Consider the following 14,444-nt stretch of genomic DNA (forward strand, 5'->3'; position numbering starts at 1 on the left):
GATGTATTTCTGCAACACTGGGTTTTACAGGGTTAAATAAGAAATAAATGTAATTTCTGGATAAAAGAAAAATAACCGTTAGTTGCAGCTCTAATTACGGCGCACATGTCGTGTGACTGAGAACTGCAGCTGGGGGTTCTGTTAAACATCACATTAACGTGTGAATCATCGGTAAAGAAATTTCTTACCAACGCCAGAGCTCCATCTCCTCCACCCTACTGAGATATCTGGTGAACCACGGCTCTCCTCGTTAGCGTGCTGTGACTGGCCTTTTTTTGGGTGTTTCGCAATATCGAGATCTCTCACTGACAGCGGAGATTGCGGTGTTCTTTGCTGTTGTTGTGATCATATTTTATGTGTAATTAGTGCGTATTTGTAAAAGAGAGAGGCTGTTATGCAACGTGCAGTGGTGTGTGTGAGGTCAGGTGGGGCGGGGCCTGTGTGTTTGCAAGCGATAAAATATTCATGACCATCTTGAGTGCATCATGAATGTTCATGTGGACATGTGAGAGCGCTGAAAACGGAGATGAGGGAGCAGAGAAAGTGAAGTCCGTGCTCATCCATATGACCGTTTCCTCTCTGCTGGACTCCAAACTCTCCCTCCTTCCATCCACCTGTTCAGACCCTCCTTTCTCTTCCTCCCTCCTTCTTTCTCACTTTCTTTCTCAAATCCTCCCTAAGAGGCTTGATGAGGGTCTTAGCACCATTATGATGTGTGTGTGTGTCGTTCACGTGGCCGGTGTTAGTGTGAGTTGGGTGTGACGAAACGTGCCGTCTCCATGGGTTATAATCCAGCGGGCTGCAGCGCACAAAAACACACACTTTGGAATTTCACTCTGTGGGAAATCGTGTCGAACTTCCATGCGGACTGTTTTTCTCCCTCTCTCTTTCCGTGAGGTGAAATTCGTGCCTTGTATTCCTCTTTCTCTCCTTCCTCTCACATATCCGTCGTTTCTCCTCACCACACACACAAGCCCTCTTGTTTGCAACAGTAGCCCAATTCGAAAAAATGTTTCATCTCGCAAAACACATTACGTTCTTTCATCCCTACCAAATCCAGTTTCAAAGACTGTCCGAGTGTCTGCGTGGATGAATCATGCGCTCGAGCCAATTACACTCTTTAAAAATGGACTCTTTTCATAGGAGAGCGTGTGTATCTGTGTGTGTGCGTGAGTTTGTGTTGTCAGCATATTGGTATTCTCACACAACTCAAACATGTGCCGGCTGGTTCACCAAAGGCACATAAATACACTTTTTCTCTTTTGCCTCTGTGGCGTCTGGCCCTGTAGACATTTCTTTGTAGTGTGTTCAGGTTTTGACGTATTAGTTTCTGACATTTCAGTCGTCAGCACAGTGTAGTAAAAATCTGTGTGCGTACTTACATTCCTGAATTTCAAAAAGCGGCATCTCTCCACTTAATGATCCCATTTTGGCAGATTACAAGTTTTCTTTTTATCGTTTTTTTTTTTTTTTCATTAAAAGTAACTCCAGGTTAAAATATCCAGCACATCCAGGACACTGTGTCTCTAAACAAAAACTACTATTGAGTTTTTTATAAGATGAGATCAAATTTGTTTGGTTTGTTGGGTTTTCCGTTCTCTATTTCTAATTCCTCAGGTCTGTACCTTACAACGCCCGGTGCTGTGAGATGACATGCATTGTGAATCTGCGCACTTTAAATGAAATTGAATTGAATTGAGGGAATTTCAGGCATCCACTCGCTTCCATGGCACAATGTGCAACAATAAAGTCAAGATTTAAAAACTGGACAAGCAAAAAAATATATAACAGTATTTTAAAAAGCGTGTAATGTGGTATAAATGTGATGCATATACAATGTGAAGTGCAATACAACACAGAGGTAGTGGTGTTATTAGTGATACAAGGACTGAGAAGATTAAAATAATGTAAATATGTTAACAGTGGGTCCATAATAGTGCAAGTATACTATTGTAGATGTATAGAAGGAAGGTGCCCAGGTAGCTTATGAACTGGAGCCTGGGATCGATTCCAGCTCATGGCCCTTTGCTGCAGGTCCCCCCCCCCCTTCTTCTCCCTACTTTCGTGTCTGCCTCTCTACTAACCTACCAAAAAAAAAGGCAAAAAATAAAATGTACAAAAGAAACCAAAAATTTCAGACATATGTAACATAAAAGTGCCAGAATATTACCTTGACTTCCTTCAGCAGAAAAATCTGAGTGAGAGCATGGGGCTGCTGTACACATTTGTGTGTTTGGAGGTGACCATCCTCATGTCCACTGCTTCTGTCCAGCGGACATTTTCAGCCCGAAAGCAAATTTAAAATTAATGCCAGAAATACGACAGGGCCGGCTGACTTCAGCATTAGCTTCGATGGCGATAGAAAAGGACATCTTGATGGAACTGAAGCGCACAGATAATCTGGACGACAGAGTAGTTGAACTCTTTTTGAGGAAAGAAGGGAGGATGGATTTGTGTACAAATAGAATTGTTGGCCAGTAAAACGTTGCTATTTTCCCAAATAATATTGCAGTTTTATGAGGTTATTATTGATGTTTCTTTTTTTAAATGTGTCGCAGCTGTAGCTACATTAGAAGGAGACTTGTGCCCCCCGGGTCTGTTTCTTCAGTTATCTATCTGCGATTCAACGGCTCTTTATATTGCATTTCTGCATAAGATTTTTATAGCTATTAAACAGTTATTGTGGGGTGCATTGATTCAGACGGGGCACTATTGAAGGCCTAGGTGTAAAATGCACGGCCCGCCACTGAAAACCCGTATACGTTGCACATCAAAACACCCCTAGCCACAATTTTTTACTCAGCCACAGCTTCCTTGTCTCAACATTTATGTGCATCAGCTTTTCAGAAAACCACTTCTTCTTTTTCTTCTTCTTATGTCAGCTGATACGCAGTTCATCACGCGATGTTCCTGCACCTCACAGGTTCATGTTGACACACTCGGGACACAATATGCAAATCAAGTTGCCCTAACTCACTGGTGTGTTTCTTTTCTTTCCCCTCTCCAGATTGATCAGCCAATCGATGGGGATTTTCAGAGGAGCTCCGCCCACCGTCGCCGCCTGCCCTCCTCCTCCCCCGCCCTCCCCCCGTGGCCTCCTGCTCGCCCCCACCCGCCCCGTAGTCCAGCCCGCCATCCAGCCCTCCATACACAAAATGACTCTGGAACTCACCGAGTGGTCTTCTATATGGATTTTTACTGCTTGTAATAGACAGTAAAGGAAACAAAAAAAGAGAGAAACGAGGAGGAAACCTCAATGACAAAAAAGCCATAAGCACCTACACACACATACACGCACACACACACACTCACACACGCCACACACTGTCATACCAAATAAAGCTGACACAGTTTTCCAGGCAGTATCTCACACACCTGACACACACAAAGAAAGCAAATGCACAAAGTCACTCTTGGAATGTACCGCTCACTCTTCCTGTGAAATTCAACTGCTTCCTTTATTTTTTGGAGATTTTCTGCGAGAGCCTTGGGAAAAGCTGATTTCATGATTTTCTTTCTTTCTGCTCGACTGTGGGTGGAAAACAAAGAGGATTAACAAGTTTGAAGTTGCAGTGTTTTTTGGAGGACAACTTGTTTAGAGGAGAACTGATTGATTTTTTTTTTTTTTCCGCTGTAGAAGATCTGGAAGTTTTGGATCTGTGCTAGATCTTTTGTGTACCAGATTAATTTCTATTCATGTATGTACTTTTTTTCTAATTTCAGCAGGGCCCAGTTATAGATAAACTTTATTACCTCGCATGCTGGGACACTATCTGTTACAGTTTTCTGTTTTTATTCTAGCGTTATTAGCACTCCATAGTTTCTTGAACACTTCAGTAACAGATGTAAAAGCTATATAATAACTAATAAGTTGCAGTTTGTAGCTTGTAAAGATTGTAATGAAGTTGCTTCTAGGAAGTCACTACTAGTTTTACGGAAACTACAAGCAATTTGATACGAGCAGTTTGTGGAAGCAGTGTTGTTTTTCCTCACACAACTGCTCACAGATTTGTACGTTGGAAAGGGTGTGCTTGTTTTCTAGTCGCGTGCATGCCCTCCACCATGCCTCCCCAGAACACAGAGGCTGACGCTATGCAGGTCGGATCTCTGGTCGGCGGGGTCAATGCCAAAAACTCCACGGCATCGGGCTCGGATGAGGAGAAAGGAGGAGCGGGAGGCGAGACGGATGGATCGGGAGGTGGCGGCGGCGCCGGAGGAGGACGCCGAGGAGGAGAGGAGTCGGCGAGCGAGGGGTCGATAGAAGGCATCCCCCTGAAGAGATGGGTGATGCACGGCGCCGTGATGTTTGGCCGGGAGTTCTGCTATGCCATGGAGACGGCACTGGTGACGCCTGTACTGCTGCAGATAGGTGAGTGGTGATCATATGGTCAGTGTTTACATTAAAACACCATTTCTTTACATCCAAACAAAGACTTATATGGTGTATAAAGTCATATGGGTCAATATATAATTGCTGGACTTTTTGTAACGTACTTGACAGGTATCATAGTGGACATTTGTGCTGTTTTCAGGCCTAAAATCAACATGGCCGCCTATAACTAAACACCACATGGCAATTTTACACAAAGATTCTTCTAAGTATTATATATACAATTGAGTAAAATTGAAAGTTATTTATAAAGATATTGCAGTAAACCTGTTGACATGCCATAAATCCACACTTGACTCACACACTGTTTTATATGAAATAACTCTGAAAGCCTTGGAGTCTTGTCAGTCTTTTCTTCAGGACGAAATGACATCATGTGAAGCAGTAGCCTAGCCGCGCTAGACCCAGCTCTTAAGACGCAAGGGTCTAGGAACGCTCGACAGGGAGGGAGGCGGGCTAAAAGATTGTCTTTCAAATCACTCTGCAGCAATTGGGTAGGTATACAACCAATCAGTGCAACGAATAGGCTGACGTAGTTCCTAGAGCACCGGATTGTGGCTAAGTCCCATTAGCTTCCCAACCAGCGGAGCCAACTGGTATATTAAGGATTTGCCATATCCCGTCGGCATAAGTCCAAATACGTCTTTCTTCTCAATGAAACACTTCAGTGCCGTCCTTTGTTTATATTTCAAGTTGAATTTTAGCTTCAGATCTTTAAGGGCTGTGGCCAAAGCCGAGTCGAAAGATAACTGTTTATTGTGCGCTGGTTGTTTCTGTCAGAATCATCGCGCCTCTGTCGTCACTTAGTTACGCCCGCCTTCTGACTCGACGCTTCATGGTGATTCGTTCGGCCAGTTTTAGGAACATCCAACCTCGAGCCTTATGGAGGGTAACTAGACCCACCCTGGCAGAGAATTAAATTTGTTGCCGTGGGTTGCCTAGCGTGGCTAGGCTAGTGGAGCAGGTCATGTGATCTGGAATTAACACACTTCCTTGAGAGGTGTTTTTGTAATGGGTAGCTTAGTTGAAAGTGATTTCTCGACACAAATGCAATTTGTTTTTTTCGTGTTATAAAATAACACAAATGACCACAGCAAAACACAGAATGACTCAATGAGACACATAATTATCATAAAAGGATACAAAATAACTGCAAAAAGTTGCAAAATGACACGAAAAGAAATAAAATGAGTACAAAGACACACAAAACAATGACAAAAAGACACATGACCACTAAAATGCACAAAATGACACAAAATGACCACACATAATTATCATATGAGGAGAAAAGATGCAATTTATTTTCCATCTAATATTTGATATATTGCCAAAAAAAGAAATATCTGTCATGATTATCTCAACTTAATAAAAAGAACACAATCAAAACAACTTATGAATAAGCTCATTTTATTACTGTTTAGCTAATTGGAAGGTGGCTGTTATTAAATTTGGACGGTTATTTAGTTGATGTTTTAGTGATATCCAGTCATTTTTTTTCATTAATAGGTGATTGTTTCCATGATAAATAATTATGGAATTTGTAAAGACAGTATGCAAAATGTATGTAAGATATATCCCATGGACATCAAAAGTCCCTCAACTATATATTGACCCATATTCTGGCCAAGGTGAACCTCTTTTCTCATCACCAGCCACCTGCTGTTGTTCTGCAGCCTCTCATGCACACCTTCTCACTGTGAGAAAACAAAGAAAGACATTTAATCCTCACCTAACTGGCTTTCTGTTGCACCGACTCTTCAAAACGCAGCAACGGCAAAACCAAGGCTGCAACTAACAATTAAATTCATTATTCCTTAATCTTCATCCCATATTAAATCATTCTTGTGCCAAAATTTCAAAGATTAGTCTTGTTTTTTTCTTACGAGTTGCTAGAACCAATCCTGTATGTGCAGCTGAACATAAAGCCCCTGTGTTTTTAACTGTTGAAATACCTTCAGGCAGAAATATTTTTAACAACCTCTAATTATTTAGTTTCTGCTTGTGAACACTTGTGAAGATTCCGTAATGTGGAACTGCACCCATGTCAGAACTATTTAGGTTCATCTTTCTGTGTGAAAACAAATTCAGTTCTCATAGTTTTCTTGGCTGCTTGAGCTACAGAGAAATAATCACTATTGTCATTAATAAATGTCCTTGATGCTTTTTTCTATTAATCAATAAGTTGTTTTGTCTGTAGAAGGTCAGGAAATCACAGTTTGATGTCTTGGAATGTCTTATTTTGTCCAGCTAGCTGTCAGAAAGTCAAAGGTTTTCTAATTATTGTTATAAACTGAAACAGCTGCAAATCATCTCAGTGAGAAGAAGTCATGAATAAAAATACATTTGGCTGGAATATGAGGTATGAAATTGCATCCTTGTAGTAAGAAGACATATCAAATGAGGCACTTTCTGAAGATAATCCAGCTTGTAAGGGAACAGGGAGTCTTGCTGTCCGTCCTGATGCTGTACTGCCTTTTAAGAAGACACCTTGATGGCTAAAAGGTCCGGGCATGTATCCCAGCTCCTGTTCACCTTGTTCGAATGGACTTCCTCCAGATCCGCTTGGAGATTAGCTGGCTTGCACTCTGGCTCACAGCACACATGCACAAACACTCACACACAGATGGAGACCTCAAGTCACACCGAGCGCACTGACATCTGCACCCAGTGTCGTCTTTGACAGCTTCTGAAAATACGCCAAGTCCGATTCAGTCTGGAGTGCACTGGAGCCTTTAGGGTGTGAAGAGTGAAAAGAAGGAGAGGATGAAGGGGGAAAAAAAGGAGAGTGAGCAACAGAGAGATAAAAGGCTGAAAGAGCCATAACATTATTTATAATTCAGAGTAATTTCCCATGCAACCCCCTCCTCCTCCTCTTTCTCTTGCTTCTTTTTCCTCTCCAAAAGCCCGGTTCTCCCTCAGTGACGTACTGCGATCTCCTTTCTTACATAACCAAGACAACGCGATGTGGAGGTCACCCTGTGGCCACCGTGATTCCTGGCTGGCTCACCCAGGATGAGTCGCCGTGGGGAATCTGGCTCCCAAACATCGTCTTAAGGACAGACCTGCCAAGCGTTGCACATTAAAGGGATTTTAGTTTCACGCAGAGGAGTTGTACGTCACGTTAAAGCTGAAGTAGCTATTATTAGCCATTGAAAAAACAGTCATGTGAATCATGAAAATGTTCTTTTTACCTTAATTACTGTAGCACTATTTCAGGCTTGTAGACAGGAGAGGTGCTTCATGTTTCGTTTTCCCATTTTAGCCCTCATTTAGCTGCTCTAGCCTACTTTTTTTTAGATCAGGATATGTCTGAGCCCCTCTTAGTAGATTTCGAACCCACTGGGAGGTACAAGTGCAGCAGATTAGTCCGCTGAAATAGATAGAAATGAAGCAGACAGAGTGGTGACTTTAGTGTCTCGCTGTGATTCATCACTGCAGAGAGAGTTAATCTAGTCGTGTAGGTTGTTCCTGTCAGGCTAATTGAATGCTTTCCAGACTGACCTTTTCACTGATCATAATTAGAGAAAGTCGCCTTCCATCAAAATGAATTCTAAAGTAGGTTGCTCTCAGTAGTCGCAAGACCTCCAGCAACTCAATGTAGCTGCTTTCCTTTAAAATCACTTCGCAACTTGCTTGAGACAACTACTATATAAATAACTTTATGCTTTAGGACACTCAAACGGTTACATGGATGTGCCTGAAGTGCTTCAAAACAGTGGTTCGGTTCAGATTGCAGGACAATCAATCACTGTGGAAGCGACTTCAAATGCAACATTGCCTTTTTATCGTCTCATAAAGTTGACATGTGAGACTTGTTAGCAGAAAACTGCTTATTTACACATCCTGCAATCACTGTAATTAATCATCTGAACCCCAAGTCCCACCAGCGGGTTTGAAAGGCACGTTATCTGTAGAAGCGTCATTCATCCAAGTCACAAACTGTAAACCAGAACGAATCATCACATTTTCAACTTTCTGGTGGTGGTCGAATAAATCATGTGCGGCGAGGAGTTCTGTTGGGAAAATGAAATCGAATCTTGCAATTGCGCATCGAGGTCGCTGTATTTGCTGCAGATAAACTATTTGAAATAACCGCATTCTGTACAAAGCAAAAAATTCTGCAACGCTCTGCGAAACCAGGAAGCCACGACTGACTCAGCTCGGTCAGGTGACTAAAATCCTGGGACTTTTTGGCTGAACTGCAGGCTGTGTTCACACAGAGCAGAGAGGAAGGTAGCACTTTATAATAACTATACACTATTAAGCATTAGTTAAGCATTGGTTAAGCATAATTTCAGCATTAGTTAATCCTTAAATCCTCATGAACTCATCATGAATTCACCATTAGTAATGCATTACAAAGCATTAGTAAAGACAGTTTTAAATGTTCAACCAACACATTATTCAGCATTAGTTGAACATTAGTAAAGTGCTTAATTCATCGTTAACTCATCATTTGTAACTAATTAGTTATACATGCTTAATTAATCATGAATTCATGATCTGTATGGCATTTATTATGCATTACTAAGCACTTAATAAATCCGGTTAAAAATGTTTTGTTGCTCATTGATAATCTCAGTTGTTACTACTTTATAAAGGGTTAGCAACTGTGTTAGTATATAATTTACAAACACATATTCATACTCAATGAATAACTTATTAATGCGGTTACTACTCATTAGTTAAGTATATTCCGTGAGCCCATCTAAAGTGAGGACTATCTATGCTTTATAAAGCATTTATAAATGACACAGAAGCAGAGACATACAAAGTGTCAGTTTTATTGGTCCCAAACAATACAAGCTCTTTTAAATACTCACTTTAAACAAATACAATCTATAAAATTTCAAGTAAACTTGACAAATATCTTCAAATAACAACAGTCTGTGATCGTATAAAATAGAAAAATAAAATACAAGCCCTTTTAAATACACACTTTGCAATCCTTAACATTTCAAGTAAACTGGTGAACTATCTCTTCAGGGCACACACACACCAGAGGTAAGTGGCTGCCTGATTCTGGGATTCCGCCAGTGCATTTCAATGGTGTGCCCTTGAAGTGCACAAAGTGCTTTACAGTAAAACAAATATACCGTTTTCAAATATTGCAAGATAACACTAGATAATTTCTGCAACCTGTTTGCCTCTACGATCAGCTGCCATCTTCCCAGCGTGATATGGCTCTCTCTCCGACTTCCGCATTTCAGAAAAATTAAAAAAAAAACCCGCGCGGTCTCGCTCTCCAGAATGGAATGTAAGTGCAAATATCACTCCCTTTTTGGCTTCTTTTTGGTCCAGATCAGCTCCTGACAGAAAAATTGGTTCATTTAAAGGTTTGGATCCACTTTGCTCACCAGTTACAGTAGCTATTTTTGTCTTACTAAAGCTTGGTGCAGGGCAGGTTGCAAGAAGTTGGCTTTTTGGAACTTTATTTGGTGACATCAAACACCAACATTATTAATTGTCTGTAGGTTGATCACTCTGAGTGAGTCTTTTACTGTTACAAATAGTCGTTTAATCAGTTATAGATATGGAATATCTGTCTCTTCCCATTGGCATTTGGGAAGATTTTACTTTCTGTGCAGTGTGGTCACAACAGCTTCTGTACCATACCTGGTTTTGGATGGTTTTGCAGTTGGGTATACAGGCTAAACATGAACAGCATGTATGGTTCAGCCTATGAGGGAGAGTTTTCCTCTTTCCTCTGTGTGCTGATTGGCACCATGGATGTATTATTAGACCTTCGTATGTCGTGTCACCGCAGCCTTGTTGCCATTTGTCTGTTACTGCATGCAGTAGAAAAAAAAATCCCCAGAGGACCAAAACTCTTTTTCTCATGAAACTCCATTGTAAAGTGTTGACAGAACCTTTGTGACTGTGTTGAAAAACTGCTGACAGGACAAACAAGGTGGAAGAAATGCAGAAGGAAAATGCATTTTGGATCATGTGTTGGGTGTTAGGTGGGAGTTATGTATCTTTATTGGTTGTTTTTGTGCAGATTCATTCATGTTTCCAGCCTGCTAGCAAACATAGCGAGCTTGAAAACAAACCTCCCTCCAACTGCGGGCAGAGCTCCAAGTTTTTGGATAACAAATATCGACCCCTCTATAGGTAGTTAGCGCTCCATGCGTGCTGTAGACCGACTGTAGCTGCTGGAATTAGCTGGATAGCCGGTAAGCTGGCTGGTTGGCTCACCCTGAGTGAAGCCATTGTGTTTGCAACCCCACAACATCGGGGTCAGAGAAAGAGAGGCTGTGTGTGTCTGAATGTGTGTGTGCAGCTGACACTGTGTGGTCAAGGAGCCCATATTTACACAACGCAGGAGAAAGGATAAGAAACCTCTACCTTACAAGGTCCTGTGTGGAGAGCACGCCGAGCTCTTTTCTGCTCTCATACAAGGAGACGCGGCCTTTTTCCCCCCAAAGGCAGCAGCACATATTGAGATTGTTGAGCCAGTTTTATTTATAATTTAGACGTCAAACCTGATGGGACCAAATTGGGCTGAGCTTCGCAGTGTTGACATCTCACTTGTATGGATTCCTCCAACTCACTGTGCAGTGATTACAGCCCTTTTTTCTCGTGTTTTTCATGTTTCAAGCCTTATCCAAATGCTGTACTTTTCCACAGCACAAACTTTCATGCTGTGTTTTATAGCATGTCCGTTTCTGTTTTAGTTGTGACCTGTCTATGTCTGTTATTTGTTCCTGGTGCTTCTGGACATTGTTTGATGTGTAGGTGAATCCTTTCCACTAAATATGGACATTCATGGAGGTACAGAGCTGGATGGAGATGAGCACAGCTTGCCCTATTGAATGGAAACCATTTGTAGGTTGCCAAGAAACAGTCATGGCTCAAAACTCACTATAAAACCGCAACTTGTTAATTTGAAAGCCTTAAAAGTGCTGTTTGGCTGATTGTGTTACCTTCAGACCAGACTGCCAGTTTCCTCCAGTCTGCATGCTTACCCTTAATGATGTTGATCTCACTTGATTCTCCATTAGAGTAGTGAATAAGTGTCTTTCCCAGAATGTCAGACAGTGCTGGTGTCACAAAGTGTGGATGAGATTGATGCAGCTGCACGGGTGGTAGAAATTTAGAAGAAGTCCTCAGGCTCGCTGCAGTTCATTTGTCACAGCGCAGATAATGACACTACGCTGGGAGCATTGGGTGTCAGAGTATAATAATCTAACTTTCATCCTCTTTAGAAACAGCATTGAATTTCACTCTGAAGACAATAAAAAGTGAGTAAGTGATCAAAATCATCACCTTGTGTCGTATGATGACTCTGCATTGAATCTAAATGCAGAATATGGCGGACCAACTATAGGATCCTGTATTAACTACTTTGGTGTGGTAGGTAAATACTGACAAATGCTGAAGCTAACACTAAAGTGCATTTTTCTTATTACGCTGTCAGTAGTGGAACATTGGCCATCATAACAAAAAAACGTTATTTTCATCTCACTCTTCGTGAATTTGGAACAATACATTTGACACATTTAATCATTTCAAAGCAACTTTGTCATCCACTTTGTTGTACAAAATAAAAAAAAATAAAAAAAATCCTGTGAAAATGTGGTAGCAAAGGTGCTAGAACAACAAAGGTAGAATACTGTAAACAAGAAAATGTAAACCATTTATGAATATACAGCGTCTGGAGCTTCAGACAAATGTACAAAATATTCACCTTTTCTCATTCCTTAATATACTTTTTTCTGTGATGCAAAATATGGGTCAAATAATTATATTTTTGTTGATTTAAAAACAATACAAAATGGTGTCATTTTATGTTTCACATGCAAATTAGTACTTTATTCTGGGATTTTACAAGTTATTATCTACAATTTTACAAAAGAGGAAACAAATCAAAGTGAATAGTTTGAGAAATTAGATTTAAAACGTTCATTTTTGTGACACTGCAGGTTTGATTTTTGGCCTCTACCAACTCTTAAAAAGTGTCTGACTCATTGGTAAATGCTCCGCTATGTGTTTGTCTCCTTTTTGGTGCAGAGCAGGTAATATGCAGTGTTTTGTTTTTGAGGTTATTTACTGAAAACATGCTTTCTGCAACCAGAAATGACACTGTAGAACTGCTGAGATTGAACCAAAACCGTAAATCTGTTGGCCAGACAGCTAAACAATGTGCTGATCTGCAGATTTGGGTCATATTTCTCGGCCCCTTTGACAAAGTCACATTGTTTCCATATTGTCGTTAAGACTTTGCTATTCTAAAAAAATCTCTGTTTTTCAGTGTCACAGGATGCTTCGCTCCGCAGATACTTGCATTTACACATCATGTGTTGCATTATCCTCTGAACTGACTCCATATTTTATGGTCAAGACCATATAAATCTTGGTATGTCTGGCAGAAAAAGTCATTAAATGTGGCATCTTAAACTCTTGTGAATGTCAATATTTCTCTATAAAATGACCATGAAAGGCAGTAATCAAAGTTAAATAGCATGTCATTTAATAAAAATTTAATTTCTAAACTTTAAAAGCCGTCAGTTCCATCAGAACTGTGCAATTGTGGCTGATTTTTCATGGCCTTTACCTGCCACACAGGGACTGATTTGGCTTCCCGTGCTTTGATTTTTTTCTGCTCTTCCTCCAGATATATCTTCATTGTTGTCCTCAGTGAAAGTCACCCTCAGTAGGAACACCACCTAATGACTTAATGCAGTTAAAAGTGAGCTAAGAGTGGAAGGCAGTGGGGGATTAGGAAAGATGATAAGGTGGAAAAGAAAGGAGAGGGGAGCCTTTGAAAGGAGAGAGTCGGGGAACAAGGAGGAGGCGGCGAGCACAGACGGTGTGGTGTCGTTCTTTTTAGTCGCGAGCTCACCACGTTACATAACAAACTTTCTCAGAACTGAGCTCAAAGTGGCACAGGAGGAAGCTGGTAAAGCGTCACGATAATGACTCAAATTAGAGGGAGAAAAAAAAAACTGTCAACAGACCGACGAAAGTAGACATTCAGCCCCCCTAGAGCTTCACAATAACAGCAGAACAGTGGGATTATCTGTTAAGAAGAGTCATGGAGAGAGATTTATATTAGGGATGTAATCAGACACAGAGGCCTTGCATCAGAATTAAATACCTACAGACACCAAAAAGTGCCTCAGAATTAAATTAGTACTTACTATTACAGCAGCAGAGATTACAGTTCAGTGATAAGTGAGTTGGGCTTTAACAGTCATTATCCTAATACTAAATCTGGATAGTAAGGTATCATTCTATCAGCATTTGTTAAATTACATCCGTTTATTATTAGGACTGCAAAAATCCTCATTTTACAGGTTGCTTTTTATCAACTGCTGCCTCCTAAAATCTCTGATTTTCTTACTATTTCAATTCTTCGGTACAAATCAGAGGCGACTTTCCGTTTCTATTCTAGTGGTAGAAGTACCGTGTGTGTTTCTGTCCTCTATCTGGATATTTTCTACCTTTGGAAATGTCTCACGGGATGAAAGTGACCCAGAACTTTCTTTTTGACCATTAGTCTTATTGGTAATCTGTTTATTTCCCTGTTTGACTGATTAGTTTTGGATGCAGCTGTGCCACCAAAGCTGGCAGCTCTTCAACATTGTTCTTTGGAGGCCTTCTTGGCTTTACTAAAGCAGATTACTCCAATCCAACAATAAAGATCCTTCTATTTATTCAGGTTGTCTGGCTGAAAGGTTCGGCCCGTGGTATTAATGTCTTCACCTTTACTTCATCTGATTACTTTTACGTCTTGCAGTGCAGTGTGTGGCGCAAATTCCCTGCATGCAAACTGCCGTTGCCAGCCTGAGATCATTTCCTCTTGTTAATTTACAAAACATGAGCACACGGGAGCCCTGCAGATTTTGCAATTTGTCAAAGACAGTAATGTGATGCTGCCACCGTTTGCAATCGGCATGTTGGCAACTCTCCTCTGTGAAATGAGCCTCCTAAATAGCTCTGGTTTCACATATGTCACGGTAGCTTGTCGTGCAGTAGCTTGTAGCCTCTTGTCATGCTAGAGAATGAAGCATCCCATGCTATTTATTGTGCAGTAAATCCGCTTTATCTT

General features: G+C 40.9%; 1 protein-coding gene across 2 annotated transcripts in view; it reads left to right on the forward strand.

Annotated features, from left to right (window-relative positions):
* The window catches only part of LOC110954968 (solute carrier family 45 member 4), a 69,501-nt gene that overhangs the window by 18,147 nt on the left and 36,910 nt on the right, over window positions 1–14,444 (forward strand). For both annotated transcript variants that reach the window (XM_051956095.1, XM_022199748.2), the window contains exon 3: window positions 3,008–4,369. In XM_051956095.1, coding sequence (XP_051812055.1) covers window positions 4,051–4,369 — 319 coding nt within the window. In that variant the 5' untranslated portion in view covers window positions 3,008–4,050. The remainder of the gene's footprint in view (window positions 1–3,007; window positions 4,370–14,444) is intronic.

Source organism: Acanthochromis polyacanthus, chromosome 11 (genome assembly GCF_021347895.1).
Source record: "Acanthochromis polyacanthus isolate Apoly-LR-REF ecotype Palm Island chromosome 11, KAUST_Apoly_ChrSc, whole genome shotgun sequence".
NCBI lineage: Eukaryota > Metazoa > Chordata > Actinopteri > Pomacentridae > Acanthochromis > Acanthochromis polyacanthus.